This window comes from Tursiops truncatus, chromosome 15, assembly GCF_011762595.2.
Source record: "Tursiops truncatus isolate mTurTru1 chromosome 15, mTurTru1.mat.Y, whole genome shotgun sequence".
Classification (NCBI taxonomy): Eukaryota; Metazoa; Chordata; class Mammalia; order Artiodactyla; family Delphinidae; genus Tursiops; species Tursiops truncatus.
The window spans coordinates 43,706,576-43,723,205 of record NC_047048.1 but is presented as its reverse complement, the minus strand read 5'-3'; the positions used below and the strand labels follow the sequence as shown (position 1 = coordinate 43,723,205).

At 55.6% G+C, this 16,630-nt stretch overlaps 1 protein-coding gene across 4 annotated transcripts in view; it reads left to right on the top strand.

The window, feature by feature from the left end:
- The first annotated feature begins 1,469 nt into the window (after positions 1-1,469).
- ACSS1 (acyl-CoA synthetase short chain family member 1) overlaps positions 1,470-16,630 on the top strand; it is a 42,764-nt gene continuing 27,603 nt past the window's right edge. For 2 of the 4 annotated variants that reach the window (XM_073792629.1, XM_033841038.2), the window contains exons 1-2: positions 1,470-1,792; positions 9,427-9,523. In XM_073792629.1, the coding sequence (XP_073648730.1) occupies positions 1,501-1,792; positions 9,427-9,523 (389 nt within the window). In that variant the 5' untranslated portion in view covers positions 1,470-1,500. The remainder of the gene's footprint in view (positions 1,793-9,426; positions 9,524-16,630) is intronic. The other 2 variants (XM_033841035.2, XM_033841037.2) reach the window with 2 other exon arrangements.

Below are 16,630 nucleotides of genomic sequence, written 5' to 3'. Positions count from 1 at the left end.
AGCTTCTCACTTACACAAAGGGGTGAAGTTGATGGCCATCTTTGGGGCCCCCAGCCACAGTTATGGTCTTTCCCTATTTCAATTTTATTTATTCTATTAAAAAGGTGATTCAGGCCAAGTGGTGAAGCAGAAATTGAGGTGGGAGTAGGGTTCTGCCCACCATGTGCCTATTTCTTAGGGCTCAGTGCCCTCATTTGTTCCACTCAGGAGTTGAGAGTGGGTGGGACTTGATAGCATTAGGTAATTTTTAAATTAAGTGAAAAATGCAGGTCAAGCACTTGGCACAGAGCAGGGCCCATGTCTAGTGCTAGTTATCACTGGTTCCCCAGCCTAGAACTCAACCAACCAGTTTTCAAAACTACCCTTTTCCTTCTGTTTACCTTATTTATTATGTATTTAGTTTGTGGGTGCTGTAATATTTAAGAGTCTGGTTGAGACAAGTTTCTGTGGGTTCCCTTCTATCTTTCCTGGCTTGACAACAAGAACACCACCCCCACTACTGGGCTTCCTGGGTACAGCCCAGGGAGGGAGGTATCACTCCTGTTTCCCCCTCCTCAGGGCTGCATAAGAATAAAAGAGTTGGTGCCTGAAACATGCAACCTGGAAGGGGCACTCAGTGAGTTCAGTAGTGGAGGTGGTGTAGGCACAGAGACGTTAAGGAACTCGCCAGAGGTCACAGAGCTAGAAATGCCGGGTTTTGAACCCAGGCCACAGATGCTGGAGCACTGAGCGAAAACTCCCCAGGGTTCCAAATCAGCTACGGTTAGGGGAGCGTTTACTTCTCTACCACATGAAAGCACCGGACCCCAGACCACCGCCCCAGGTCCCCACAGCCTCCTGCGCCCAGGGCCAGCCCATAGCCCACAGGGGCTGCTTATGTGTGTGGGCATCTTGGTGGGGGGCGGGGGACGGGTACAGGCCGACCAGGCCGCTAGAGGGTTCACTCGCAAGGGCGCCCAAAAGGATGAATACTTTGCCTTCAGCCTCTGAGATGTTGAATTGACCTAACTGGTGGTCCTCGGACCCACCTAAGCGCCTCGCTCCGTCGGTCTCCTGAGGCCGAGCCGGCTCCCTCCCATGCCAGACAGTTCCGGGCGCCCCGGAGAGCCTGCGTCCGCGGCGCGCGTATCTGCAGGTCCCCGCGCGGCGCAGCCGTCGGGGCTTGAGGACGCACCAACTGAAACCCCGGCAGCCCGCTCTGGGACCACTTCCCCAGCTGCTCCCTCTCGCTTCCCGGCTCCGCTCTAGGGTGGGAGAAGAGAGGCGAGGTGGGACGAGGTGGGACGAGGTGGGGCGGATAGATTCTTCAGACTGGGACCGGTAGGGCCCGGGGTTGGCCGGAGGGCGGGGTCGGGGGGTCTGGGCCTGGCCGGGGCGTTGACCGGAGGGTGGGGCCTGGGCTGGGCGTTGGCCGGAGGGCGGGGCGGGAGCGGGCGGGGCGGGCGGGGCGCGGGCACGCTAGGGCTCGGTTGCCACAGCCGCGCGGGGCTCTGAGGCGCGATGGCGGCGCGCTGCTTGGGCCGCGGTGTCGTACGGCTCCTGGGCGGCCTTCGCGGGGTTGGCGCGCGGGGCCTGGCGGCCCCCCGGCTCTGGGGCAGCGCCTCCGCCCTCGCCGCGCCGGCCGGCTCGTACCAGGAGCGGATCGCGCTGGCCGCCAGCGAGCCGGCAGCCTTCTGGGGGCCGCTGGCGCGGGATGTGCTCGTGTGGGACACCCCCTACCACACTGTGAGCGACTGCGACTTCCGCAGCGGCAGGATCGGCTGGTTCCTGGGAGGCCAGTTGAACGTGTCCGGTGAGTGGGCCTGGGGGCCGGGGCGCCCCAGCTCACGCGGCCCGAGGGGACCCCGAGCCCAGCCGGCGGCGGCCCCACATGCTCCCTCCTCAGCGTTCGGGACTCGACCCCGGCGAGCTGCGCAGTCACCCCGCCCCCAACCACTAGCCCCGGAGACTCCCGGCCCGGCCCGACTCCCCAGTCCCGGCTCGGTCACCCGGCGTCCCCCAAGTTTAACTGGGGCTCCCACCGTCCCGCACGGCGAGCGCGCCGGGCCGCGGTGGAGGCGGCGAGGGTCTCCAGGAGCAGGACTACCTGCTCTCGCCCCGGCGCCAGAGACAGAACCGAAAAGCTTCTGGCCGATGTCACCGCCGGGTGCCGGCCGGCGACCCGCCTGGGGAGCAGCCCTGCTCGTGTAAACAAATCGAGCCGTGGCGGGTGGCGGGGAGGAGGAAGCCCGGCCGGCAGCGGGAGTCAGCCCGCGGGCGGGAAGGAGGCAATGGTGGGGCCTCCCAGTGCTCAGTTTCCCCCTCGCCCCCAAGACCCACGGGGCTGGCTTTAGACCTCGTGCGACTGAGATCCCAGAAACCAGCTCCACCGCCAGTCAGTCCTCTGGTGTCTGCTGAGATTGGATCCACTACTGTTTTTGTCAAGATTGGGGTGGGGTGGGGAAGGGTGCACTGCACCCACCCCCTGCCCAGCAAGCGGAGAAGGCCCAGGAAATGAGGGAGGGCCCAGGCAGGCTAGGCCTCGGGTGGGGCGGCCAGAGGGGCTGCCTGTCAAGGAGGAAGTGGGTAACTGGGGATAGGTGAGATCTAGGGGGTGTTTAAGGAAAGGATCTGTAGGTCTTGGTGGCCAAGGCCTGAACTGGGCAGTGGGGTCTGAATCTCCCAGGCTCCACCATTTACTGGCCCACTTTTTCTGTTCCTCTGAGCCTCAGTCTCCTCCTGTGTAGACCGGAGGCAGTAATGCCCACCTGAGGGACTGGTTGTGAGGCCAAGGCACATAGAGCGATGGAACGGGCCTGGCACTTACTGGTGACCAATAAGTAGTAGTGATTTCAACTTGTGAAATTCAGAAATAGTCATAGAATTATAGGTAGTATCTTGCAGTTATTTTTCAAACAAAGAAACTTAAGGGAACTTCAGACCAGATTTTTTTTCATATGGTATATTGCTTTGCTGGTTTAATAAAAATGACTCAGTAGAGAAGTGTTTTCTCTAAACTTGAGTCAGCAGCGAGTGTCCTTGAACTATTGGGAAAAAACCAAACCCTTAGGTTTGCAGGGTTGGCGGAATGCGCCCTGGATGGGGGAGAGCTGAGTGCAGAGGGACGGCGCAGAAGGATGCAGCTCCTTTGGAAGCTGCCTTGGACTTGGGAGGCCTGAGGCTGCGGGACATTCAAGGTTGACTCTGAACATGTGCCACCTTTCAGTCTCAGATAAGACGGGGGTCGGGGGGTGGGGTGGGGTGGGGTGGGGTGGGGTGGGGGGGATGGGTAACGACAGACATAATGGGACAGGCAGCAAGGGCCTCCTGAGCCTCACTTGGTCAGGGTCAAGGTCAGGGTCAGGGTGCAGCAGCAAGCAACTCTTCTGCCCCCTTTTCTTCACTTATTTCTCCTTTATGGTTACCTTAGCCAGAAACTGAACTTCAGAAAACTGCCTTGTAGAAAAACAGCTTTTCAGCCGCATTCTCACCTCAAATGTGTATGCAACCCACTCATCTGTCAGGAATATCTCTGCTGTTCGCCAGTGTCTGCAAATCACAGAGGTGATGGTATGAAAAAGGACCAGGCCAAGCCATGGCTGCCCTGGGAGCCACTAGAAAGTTGTGGGCTGGGTGGGGTGTTTTGGCATGATCTGTCTGTGTGACGATTGTGTGATGATGGCTTGTTCCAAAGGAGCATCGCTTGAAACTCCCTTTACCCCTTCAGGAAGGTCTGTACATACAGTTCTCAAAGTGTGGTCCCTGGACCAGTGGCATCAGCACGACCTGCAAACTTTTTAGAAATACAAGTTCTCAGGTCCCATCCTAGGTGGCCAGAACCAGAAACCCAGGGGTGGGTCCTCCAGGTGCTCCTGATACATACTTGAGGCTGAGAGCCACTGACCTATGTCCAACCTGCTAAAGTGGGCAGAATTGGGAATTGTTTAACAGAGAGAACTCTGTTAAACAAACAAAAAGAGTCTGTGGGTGGTTCTGTACTGTTGAGTCATTCCAGGTGTGTCTTTGGAGTCACACCTGGGTTTGAATCCTTGTTTTCCCCAACTGTTCTTTTTTTTTTAAAGTCTTGCCAAGTGCTTTTTTTTTAGTTAATTTTTTTATTGGAGTATAGTTGCTTTACAATGTTGTGTTAGCTTCTGCTGTACAGCAAAGTGAGTCAGTTATACATATACATATGTCCACTCTTTTTTAGATTCTATTCCCATATAGGTCATTACAGAGTGTTGAATAGAGTTCCCTGCACTATACAGTAGCTTCTTATTAGTTATCTATTTTATATATAGTAGCATGTATAAGTCAATCCCAATCTCCCAATTTATCCCTCCCTCTCTCCCCTAACTGTTCTTTCGTGCGTCTCCTCTTCTGTAACATGAGAATAGTGCGTAACTGAATTCTGTTCCAGTTCCTATTGTTGCCATTTTATTAGTCTCACGGATTCCGTGGGTCAGGACTTTGGACAGGGCTGGCAGTGGCTTGCCTCTGCTCTCCGTCATCGACGTGACTCTCTTCATCTACGTGCTGCTGACTCCCAAGTCTGGGGCCTGAACTGCAGGCTGGGCTCAGCTGGAGCTGTGGCCCAAAGCACCTACAAGGGGCTTCTCGCAGGGTGGTGACTAGGCCCAGGGTCGTTGGTGGCCAGAGGTCCCAGAGACCAAGGCAGAGGCTGCTAGGCTTCTGACCAGCGCCGGGTGACCTGGGGACACCTGGGGCTGCTGTTACCATTGAATGAGAAAACACTTCGAAAGCACTCTGCACTGTCTTTAGAACATTCCTTGCACCCAATCACTGGCCTTTGTTAATTATTAATGAATCCTGGAAGGGAGGCTGGGACCTTGAACCTGGTGTTCATCAGTGCTGCTGAGCCTGCTGTGCTTCCTCTGAACGGGACCATGCAGATTTCCACCTGATCAACCTGTTCCAGGAAGCAGGCTGGGGAGGGCACACAGGTGGCTGACGTGGCTCTGAAAGCCCTTCTTGGATCCTGGGAGAGCCAGGCTGTTGTTGTAGGGGTGGGTAGGTCGTGGTGTCAGAGGCCCTGGGTTGGGGAGGTAAAGCCACACCCCCCTGCAGTGCCACGTTCTGGAAAGGATTCTTTCCAGCTTTTGAAGTTTGGCTCTTTCCCTTGTAGGGCTCAACAGATGTCTTTGCTCCTTGAGTATAAACTCCGAGATGTCAGGCAGTTGCAAGTGCAGAACTGGAGGGTAGTGACGCATTGCTTTCAAAACACAAAACTAAACTCTCCTTTGAGTCTGATTTTAAAAAACAAGTGTGTTTATTCTTACTTTCAAGCTCGGGTATAGAGACACTGTTGTTAACTAAGCATTGAACACAGAGATTCCTTGGACGCTTTTGAGAACGTTCCTTGCAGCAGTGGAAACCATTTCGCTGTAGCTCTCTCCTCTTCATGATGTGCCTCGAATAATTCAGATGGCAGACACACTGAGATGGCAAGAGCCTGCCCCCCGCGTTGCATTTCCTTCCAGCGACTGAAGTAGCTCTCTCAGGTCCTTCAAGGAACTCTAAGTGGACACATGACCTCAGGTCTCAGAAGGAGCGTCCCTCAGAAAAGTCTGAATCCTCCCCAGTTGTTAGAGACGCGACCTACTTTAAATAGCAGATGCTTCTGGAAGGTTGGCAAATACAATTTTTGTGACTGATGTAATACCTCAAATTGTACCAAGGAGGTTTTCTATTTAAAGAAAACCTATTGTGAGTTCTTTTGTGAATATTAACTCCCTTATCTCTTCGGATTAAAATTGAATTTCTGTAAAGTGGGGAGGGGCAGGGATGCATTTAAACAACAAGCAAGAGTTTGTTGAATGAAAATGTCTGCCTTTGTGTGTACATGTTTATGATGGAAATGATGACCCTCTCATCACCTTTTCTTAAAAACAAACCCAAACCCACCACACACACCAGCTTACCTGCTTGCAGAGCTGTGACAGGCCCGGGTGCAGACCTGTCCTTAGGTGAATGAGATGATGCTTCATCTCCCATCATACCTGTGACACCAACATGAAGTGTCTGGTGGCCCCCTTGTACAGATGGGGAAATAAAGGCTCCAACTCATGTTTGGTGGTGAACGGTGCAGAAAATGCACCAGTGCCTCGGAGCCTGCATTCTAATGAGACGGACCACAGATCAGTAAAGGAGCAGATCCACCCTGGGGAATGTTCTCAAGGTTTTTACAGCTGCTAAGGGGAGAATTAGGAAGTGTGTTCCACCATCCCCTGCCCCCCCTCCCGTGTTGAAGGAATCTTAGGGACATGGTCTCTGCCTGCAGGGACGTTCTGACCCGGATGGGGGAGGGTTTAGCGAGCTGGGAAGATGAGTGAGCGCTGAATGGTGTGGTGGGAGGGAGAGATCATTGTGTGCTGGGAAACTTGGAAAAGGCTTGAAATAAGAGGTCTGGTTTGAGCCAAGCCTTAAATTGCACTCTCTTCTTGCCCAGCTCTTCTTGGAAATACTTGGAAAGGAAATTCCCTTGTCCCACTGCCCAGTTCTTTGGGTGGAGACTTTTTTAAAAATGGGGGATGTAAGAGTTTCCTTCCCTTCCTCCTTCCTCTTCTGTTTTCCTCTCTGCTGTTGAGGCAATAGCGGGAGCCATGCATACGTGTTAAGAGCCAACATACACATGGCATCGTAGAGCCACGTCGCCCCACACCCTGCACTGTGCTTTTCTCTGGGCGCTGTGTCATCTGACTGTTGTCCATGGCAGTTGTGAACTGTGTTTCCCTTGGGGACACAGCCACAACATCTGACCCCATGGCAGGAAAACTCCAGTGGCATCTAATTACTACTGTGACTCCCAGAGTCTGGAATCATTACCACCACCACGGATTAGGAGAGTGAGATTTAGCGGTGCTGTTTAGAGATAAACAAGTGAGTCTGCAGTTAGTGGTTAGCGAGTGGTTGGACAGCGGCCTGGCTCTAGAGCATGGTTTTAACCATGACCCCAGGCTGCCATCCAGTGGAGGCGTGGCCAGATGTCTTACAGAGCTCGCAAGAGTCTTTAATTACTCCTGTCCCCATTGGAAAAAGAAAGCCCCCCTGGAATTGGGAATATACATACCAGGTAGACGTGAGTGCATGTGTGCGTATGTCCGCCTGTGTGAGCGTGGTCCTGGACCACAGCATCATGTCAGATCTTGGTAGAAGTGAAATGCTTAGGCCCACCCCGACCTGCTCAGTCAGAGACTTAGGGTGGAGCCTCGCTACATGCTCATAAGTCCTCTGGGGATCCTGGGGCATTTAGAAGCCCTAATTTAGACCAAAAAGAAAACTTCTTGAGGGACTAAGCCATGAAGATGAGAAGAGGTCTCTTCCCTCCCCTGGGCATGGGGCCAACCTGGTGTCATTTGGACCCCACATTGCCCTCCAGCTCAGGGACTTGGGAGGTCCATCCGTCATCCATAGCTTAGGTGCTTCCTCTGCTCTGAGCCCCGGGTCAGGCTGCAGGTGTCCAAACAGGAACAGGGCATCTGGCCCCTGCCCACAGAGGGGCAGCAAGTTGGATACATTGCAGGAAGAGTTAAGAGTCTGGGAGGCATGAGGTCCAAGGGAAGAGAAGTGCTCCATAACAGAGTGAGGACGTGTAGGCTGGGACCTGTGGGAGGGTGGGCACCAGATGAAGGGCAGGAGTGGTGAGGGTGGGACGGTGTACCCCAGACAGGGTGAATCTGTGCAAAGGCCCCGAGGCAGGAAGGCCTTCAGCAGACTCGGCACGGCCAGTGAGGGGAGGGGACGGGATCCACCCCTGCTGAGAGTGGTCACCACCTCAGCTGCCAGGCGAGAGTATGGCCTCATCTGCTGCTTGTTCAAGAGAAGCCAGAAATCTGTGGTTTTAGTGTGAAAACTCTTGATTTCTAAACTTTGGACCAGACTGACACACACATTGATGTTGGGTTTATTGTGTAAATCCAGGTTTTGCCACCAAGCCCCTTCTCAGTTTGCCTTCTTGCTTTCCTCTCTTCTATTTTTTGGGCATTTTTTCTCTTCTATTTTTCTAGGCATTCAAAGAACTTTCCTATGTAAGTAGTAATTTTTCCCATGACATCTATCTTTATTTATTAAATTTTTTGAGGTATAATTTATATACTTGTTAGGAGCCAGAAAGTTGAAATGAAACTTTTTAATTTGTAAGAGTAAATGACAGATAAAATAACCTGAGAGGGAAAAATGTGATACACACACACACAGACACACAGACACACACAGACACACACACACACACACACGCGCGCTAAAGTTTGTAAGTGTTTTCATGTGAGTTCACCCTGTTGAGGATTATGGGAATCACGTGGTTTGTTATGGGGAGGGCCTCCCATGACTTTTGTCAGAATGGTTTTCCATCAGGAATATTTGTAGTGACTCGCAGCAGGGTGATTATCAGGTGGTAGTTGACCTTGTGTTCCTGTGGTGGCACCTCAGTGTTGCCTTCCACCTGATTCTGACCCAGCCCTGTGAGTTAGATGCAGCAGTGGGTGCATCTCCCATTTATGTAGGAGGAGATTGATTTGGAGAAGGTAGTAACTGCCCCAAAAAGAAAAAAAAAAGAAAAATTTATGTACCTGGACATGAGGGCGACCCTGAAGACCAGGTGAGCAGTGGCTGCTGCCCCCAGAGCTGTTTGTGGTATTTATTCCTCTGCTGATGGGGAAGCGCGTAATGAAAACAGGCCACGAGGGCCGGCTGGAAGGGGCTCTGGCACAAACCGGCCAGAGCCAAGCTCACCCTGAAGTCCAGCCAGTGGTTGTGAATAGGAGGTTAGCAATGAACATGATCCTACTAATCTTCAGGTTGACGGTAAACCAGCACAACTGACCTGTTTTTGCGGGCAGTCATGTGACCTGAGCTTGGGTAATGGACGGGAAGGGAGCAGAGCCTCCCGGAAAACTAGCAAGGCATTTTGCCATCATTGCATCACTTCTTAGGGGAGGGTGCTGGCTGGACACCTGAGAAGGGATGTGGGCCCTTGTCCTGGATCGCACCTCCACCACATGAGAGCCCACCCCACGCACGTGCACTGATTCGGGGCACCCTGTTTGCATCGAGTCTTCTTTCCCACAGCACAGCCTGCGGCACTCAGCCCTGGCCATGCACGTTAGAACCGCCAGGGAGCCTTGAAAACCACGGGGCCAGTCAGGTCAGGGTCCCCTGGGTGGGGGCCGGGGTTGGGACTCCTGGTGTGAAGCACCTGCTTCAGAGCATTCCCAGGGGTCACCTGTACCTGCAAGGTCATCTTTGTGTAGTGACCACCTCGTTTCTGCAGGCTCTATCACCGTTCTCCTTGCAAGGAAGTAGAAACCCGCCTCAGATGAGGGAAGGGTCCACCCCAGTGAGAGCAGCGCAATCCACTGCAAACCTGACCCTCCCCTTTCCGACTCCAGTGGCACCAAGTGTAACGTCCATGAACCTGTTTTTGTGCAGTCAACTGCTTGGACCAGCATGTTCGGAAGTCCCCGGAGAGCGTCGCTTTGATCTGGGAGCAGGATGAGCCTGGAACTGAAGTGAGGATCACCTACAGGTACCATGTGTCCCCTGAGGGAGGGCGCCTCTGTCGTGCTGGACGTCAGCACCAAACGCTGCTGCCGGGCTGTGACAGGAGGAGCCCCGGCCTCCTTGCCTACCTGGGCAATACTTGTTGTCTCTAGATTCCCCTGGAAGGAACTGGGTCCTCAGAAACAAATATGACAAACGTTCAAGGCACAGGGCAGACTCTTGGTGCGGTCCCGTGTGACTGTGACCTCTTCTGGGCAGGGGGTTATATGAGTATCAGGGGCCATGTTTCCTCTTGGGAAATGTTCTCTGGTCTCAGGAAAAGTAAACATGAACATGGACTGAATAAAGTACACACTGGGGTAACTAAAATCAGCCCTCTTAGTGTGCTTACAACTGTGGCACAACAAATAAAATGGTCTTTAAAAAGGGGCTAAAATAAAACAAACAAAAAGGGGCTACACCTGATATTTGTATCTGTGACTCCTTAAATAAATTCTTCACGTATCGTGTACGCCAAGCCTGTGTGTTGGGGGGTTTGAGCGGACCCGGCGTCTGGGGGCAGGTGCTGGCCTTAAAGCCCTGCCCCCTCCCGGGACTGGCTTGCTCAGAGGTCTCTGGTCTGTCACCGCATCCCTGCGGGAAAAGCCCTTTGCTCAAGCTTCAACTTACCTTTCCAGCGCTATCTCAGGAGGAGGGTTCAGAGGAGCAGGTCCTGACCGCGGGGACCCCTGGTTTCCTGCTTGTTTTTCAGACGCAGGTTTTATCACAGATCCAGGGCACCAAGCCTGGGGAAGCTGTGTTCAGCTGAACTTCTGGATGGAGCAAAGTGACATTCGTTAATCTGCTGTGGCTCCTAGTGCGTCCTGCCTTGCTTGTCCCTCCCCTGCTCCCAATACCCCTCGGCCGTCACAGTCCCTCCCAGCCTTTACTGCCAGTCACTGCACTGACCTGGGTCCCCTGGACAGACACCCTCCTGACTCCATGGGGTCCACGCATCAGCAGCACTGTGGCCTGGGACCCCCGGGCCCTGCACACTGGAGTTGGGGGCACTGCTCTAATAGACAAGCTGCTCCACTGTTCTTCACCCTTATTGGCCCGACTTGATCTCTCTGTGATTGTCCAGTAGATTAAGTCTCTATGGGTGGGGGTGGAGGAGGTCAGGGGAGTTCAGCTGTGGGCTAATTTTCTCCGGTCCTCCCGTGGACCAGGACCCGGAACTGGGGTTGGGCCGAGTCAGGCCCCTGAGAGCTGCTCGGCTGGACTGCTGAGTGTGTGTTTGTAACTGGGGGGGAGTCTCAGGACTGCAGCCATCTTGTTAAAACAAAGAACAACTTCATTTCCATAGCAGAGCAGCCCCGGGCAAGGTATAAACCTGTAAGTACAGGCAAAGAATTTATTATTCTCTCTCTAAAAATAAACAAGCTCAGCCTGAAGAAATGGTTTTACAAACTTCAGCTGGTCTTAGTGCCAGGTGACTGTTGTTATTTACTGTTTGAGGGAAAAGAGAAGTGTGTGAACGGATTGTCTGTAATTGCAGCTAGTTTTTCTTTTCTTTTCTTTTTTTTTTTGTGGTACGCAGGCCTCTCACTGTTGTGGCCTCTCCCGTTGTGGAGCACAGGCTCCGGATGCGCAGGCTCAGTGGCCGTGGCTCACGGGCCCAGCCGCTCCGCGGAATGTGGGGTCTTCCCGGACCGGGGCACGAACCCGTGTCCCCTGCATCGGCAGGCGGACTCTCAACCACTGCGCCACCAGGGAAGCCCCTGCAGCTAGTTTTTGAGGGACTTGGATTCATAATTTTCCTGGTCATGTTAGGTTTTTGACATGAGATTTTCTTCCTCCTGTCTCAGAGGAGAGCTGACTACACTTGGTGCTTGTCGTCCTGCCAGCATACAAACTGCCACTAAGATAAAGTGCATTCCTGCCAAGTGTCTCACATGGTGGCACCCAAGGTGCCCCAGGATGGTCACAGGCCTTGGCGACCTGAAGACCAAGTTCCAGACCCATGGTCTGAGCCCTTGAAGGAAACTGCGTGGGGATGTGGTTCTCACGGGCTGGGGTGCTGGAGGTGGATTCCTGGGGACCACGCCTGCCTGGTCTGTCCTAAGCTTGGGGGACCCATCTCAGTCCTCAGGTGCACAGAGCCTCTCCCTCCTGCGTCTGCTGAATTCTTCTGAAGAGGTGCACTTCTGAAGAATCATCAGAGAGCTTGTAACGTGAACCCACTCCTGTCCCAAGCCCAGTGATATGTGGGTCCACATGTGTTGCACACGCCCTCGCACACACGCCCTAAACGTGCACGTGTCTACAACCTGCTCTTGGTGTTCAAGGATCCTCCGGAACCGCTCTCCCGGGTTGCAGGCACCACCCTGCTCCTGTTCTGGAAGTTGGGCCATTGCCTGGGGGTGGCCTGTCTGCTGTCTTCAAGGTTCTGAGCACTGGGGTGTATGTGCAGCTGCACCTCCCTAGGGTGGGGGAGGCCTGGCAGGACCAGCTTTGGGAACCCCGGGGCAGCAGAGTGTCCTCAGCCCGGCCCCACCCCGCCTGCAATTGTTGCTTGGCTGGCGGCAATTCCCAGGCGCACCCTGGCAGACGGGCTGAGGCCTCGGCGGCCTGCTAGGCAGCGCGTGGGGCGCCTCATGCTGGCGCCGGCTGCGTGGCTCTGGGAGAAGGACAGCCTCGTGGGCTGGGGTTCTGTCCTTCAGGCGCGGTGCTCCCTCCCTGATGGGAGGCGAAGGGGCAGGACCTCCGCTGTCTGGGATCAGCCTGGGATGGCCTGCACGTGTCTCCCGGGGAAGAGGGCAGCCTGTGACCTGAGGCCGGAGCCAGGGCCAGAGGGCCGCCCATCCGATTTCCAGCCTTCTTCTGCCCAGAGGTGTGTTCAGAACTGACCTGAGGGAGCTGTTCTCCCCAGCGAGCCAGCAGGCCTGCAAACCTGGGCCCCCTGGCACCGCCTGAGGCCTCCGAGGCCAGGGCTGCAGAGGCCAGGCAGGCACATAATCTGGGTGGCTCCCCGAGGCTGTGCAGCCAGATAGCACTGGGAGCAGTTCTTTCCAGCCGTCCACGTGCTTATTTCGCAAGATGGTCCTTCACATTCAGTTTAAGCAGACAGATTCTAGAGGCCCTTGGCGATGGGGATGTGGACAAACACAAATCCCTGTCCTCTAGGCAGGTGGTGCGGGGGCTCAAGACCATTGCCTGCCTGGAGCCCGGGCTCTGGGCCAGGGGTTTCCAAGCTGGGGACGGGCAGAGGGCATGGAGCAGAGCAGACGCTGTGGCTGGTCCTGGTGTTCTGTGCTCAGGACCTCTCAGTGGAGGGTGCCTGCGCTCGGACAGAGGCGAGAGCAGCCTGAGAGTATTCACCAGGCTCTGAACCAGGATCTCCCGTGTGAGGCTCTCTGAACAGGGGTCCAGACATGAGTCCTTTTAAAAAAAAAGTTTCTTAAAAATTTATTTTATTGAAGTGTAGTTGATTTACAATGTTGTGTTAATTTCTGCTGTACAGCAGGGTGATTCAGTTATACACATATATATTCTTTTTCATATTCTTTTCCGTTATGGTTTATCCCAGGATATTGAATATAGTTCCCTGAGCTCTACAGTAGGCCCTTGTTATTTATCTAAGATGTGACCTTCTAATTAATCTGTAGCATGTTTTAGCCCTGGCCTGGCCCTCCTCTGTGAACGCGGGTTGCCGTGAGGGCAGCACTGCTGTGGTCATGGCCAGGCTGTGCAGCTGAGCTGGGCGTCTGGGCTGCAGCGGGGAGAGCAGGCCTGGTACCCCCCATGTGCCCACACGTGAGCCGAGTGGAGTTTCCACTGTGGGTCCAGCCCTAGAGGCGATGATTTCTGTAGTTGTTCCAGCTGGGCCTTCTTATGGTGGGGCGTGCACAGTGGGGAGCCCCTGCCCAGAGGCGCAGAGCGGACGGAAGGCCCCCTCCCCGCTGCCTGCCTTAGAGCCCCTTGGCCAGCGCGGAGGACGCCTCCTGCCTGGGCCAGCCGACCAGGCACTGGGCGTTACTGGTGCCTAGCGTGGGGGGCCCACTGAGAATACAGAATGGGGCCCGGCCCCTGGGGCGGCCCTTTGTCTGGGGCAGCCACACCAGCACCCCTGGGTAGAGGGTGCCGCGAGCTCTGAAGCCTGGAGGCACCTCCTGAGAAGCTGGCTTGTGCCCCGGGCCCCGGGTGTCTTTACGTGGCCACTTGTTAAGGTCACGGAAGGGCCCTGTGGGCTCTGGTGGGAGGAAGCAGGAAGTTGCTGTAACGCCGTTGGAGAAGACTTTGAGGAAGTGCTGGGGGGTTGGGTTTTGGGAGGCCGAGGAGGGGAGGCCCGAGCATGGAGGCTGAGGGCAGGGCTGGCCAGCGCACTGTGGGGTGAGGTGGCGGGGTGGGTGGAGGCCTGTGTTCCCGCCTGCTTTGTCCCCAGCTGTGTGTGACCTGGAGCAAATCTCCAGCTCTCTGACCCTGTTTTCTCCTCCACTGGGTGCTGGGTGTTGAGCAGCACAGGGGAATGAAAGCCCAGACCTGGGTCTGGGAGGATGTGGGTCTGATTTGGCTGTAGGTCGGGGCAGGTGAAGGGAGGTCAGTAGAGGATTTCAGATTTGACGAGGGGAAGGGCACGGGTGGCCCTGCGGCTGCTGCGGCCGGGAGGGCCGGGTGGGGTTTGCAGGGAGAGGTCCTCACCTCAGGAGAACAGTTTGGAGCCCACTAAAAGGCAGCCCCCCGACCCTTGCACCTGGTGCTTCTCACCCCCAGATTAACTAGAGTTTGCAGTGAGCAAACTCCTTTATTAAAATATTAGGGCAACTGAAGGGGAAGATCATTAATGGACATAGTGAGGCTGAGGGTGGGGTGCTTTGGGGTGAGCCAGGGCCGGTGACCATGAGGCTCCAGGACAGGGGCCCCTGGCAGGCAGGGTGAGTGGGTTTGTCGGTGGGCTCTCCTCGGTGGAGGCACCGGAAGCTAGTGGCTGCCAGGCTTGTGTGCAGTGTCCCCTGCTGACCTCTGAGTAACTCTGATTGCAAAACTTGGTCAGGAATCCCCGTGCTGGCTCCCAGAATCCGGTAGGAGCTCTGGGTTACGTGGATGGAGCTGGTTTTAAACCAGCATTTAACTTTCCTTTAAGACTTGGCTCCAGATTTTGAAGCTGGCAAGTGCTTTGAATCTTTCTATACGTAACACTTAGTTTTCTTTCCCATTCTTTTGGGCAAGCTGAGGCTCTTGGAATTTCACATTTTACAATGGCCCTGTCTTGGGACTGCAGCAGGAATGACCTCCACAGAGAGTCGAACCTCCTTGATGGGGCCCTTTCTGGGAACCCTCTGGCGGACGTTTAGTTGGAGGACCACACATAACAGACGTCTCCCTTGGAGCTGGATGCCTGCTTTTTGTGAACTCCCCTCTGCTGTGCAGGGGATGCTGGAGGGGGCTGCATTGCGGGAGGTGGAGGGGCAGCAGCCTGCGGAGGGAAGGGGCGCTGGCCCCTTGGGGACCAGTCTTTAAGGAGGTGCTTCTGTTCCAGCTGTGTGGTTCGGCTTCCGGCAGCTGCAGACCTGGTGGTGGGAGGGGGGCCGACAGCCTTGCTGTGGCTGTGCTGGGCCCCCTCCGGGGCAGCACAGAGGCCTGCTCGGGTGCTTGTCACTCCAGGCCCCTCCCCCACCCTCCCCGCCTGCTCCTTGGCCTCTTCCTCTTCCGGCTGAGGTGGCAAATCGAGGCCCCTGGAAGGAGCACCCCGGCAGGCAGCCTTGAGACCCTGCAGGGCCGCCCTGATGCTCGGCTGACATGTAGCCCCCCGTGCTGGACCCTCTGTCTGCTGCCCAAGACCCGCTTGCAGGAGGGTTCCCTGTAACCAGCCAGGGGCTGGCTGTCCTCCAGGTCCCCAGGCCCTAACCCTGGCCCTGACCCTAAGGCTGGGGCAGCCCCCGCTGTGTGGGCCCCTGGCACTTACGATCTTCGTTTGGATTCCCGGTCACCCTGGGTTGTAAAGTGAGGGACCTGATGCCCAGCGAGCTGAGGGGGCTCTCAGGCTCACCCAGCTGGAAATGCCAGAAACAGGGTTTGGACCCAGCAATGTCTGATCTGCGAGATGTGCTGTGGCATCTTGGAGGCGGTGAAGGTGTAAATGGCGGGCTGCCCTGTGGCGCTAACTTGGTGACAGGCCTGTAGGTCTGTGTGTAGACGTCGCACCCCTTCACTGACCAGGGCTATGTGTTCCAGGACCTCCAAGACAAGGAGTCGCATGTTAACCGCGATTCCAGCTGGGGAGGAGAGGTCAGTCCCTGAGGGCTCCAGGTGGCATCTAGGAGGGACAAGGGATGGCTGCGGAACAAGGTGGGCCTAAAGACTGTGGAGTCCTGGTGTGACGGCGGGGCCGTGAGGAGCAGAAAGTGCACGTGCTGGAGGGGCTCTGGGGACCTCGGGGCCCTGGAGGCAGGAGGGGTCACTTTGGGTACGAGAGGAGGGGCAATGGGCCAGGTTAGGGGGCCTGCCTGGCCCTTCATTCTGTCTCCTGACCCCCTGTGTCTGTCTTGGACCTCATCCGAACCTGGGAACAGTGGGGATCTGGATGGGGGAGAGGCCTGGCAATTTCCCATCAACAGATCCAGTTAAACTTCCTCTGGGAAGCTGGAGCGAGGTTTCTGGGCCACTGGGAGGGTGGATTCCTTTGCTCCATCTGGGCCGACAGCCCCATTCTCCCTGCTGGTTGTCCTTGGTAGCTCAGGGCTACCAGCCTGCGGGAGCCTCTGGGGTTCTTCGTGTGTTGGCACTGCCTGCCTCGATGTGAGCAGGGCTCTGAGTCTGGAAAGGAAAGAACTTCTTTTCCGGAGACAAGACTCGGGCTGAAGGCCAGTGCCGAGGTCCAAGGGAGATCAGGCGTGAATCAGGGAAGAGGGCAGACCTTTTCTCAAGTCTGACCCGTCACTTCTGTTCCACCAGGGCTGCGTCAAGAGTGGGAGAGAAAGACTTAGGCTGAGGGGGAGCTGGACCCTGGGGCAGGTGGTTCTGAATGTGGAGCCAAACACTGAAGCGTGAAGAAAAGCACGCCCACCCCGCCCCAGTTCTGCTCTGTCCTGATTAGAGGAAGGCTCGATTCAACCACAGTGAGCAGCTTTGAACACTTCTCTTGCTCATTTCA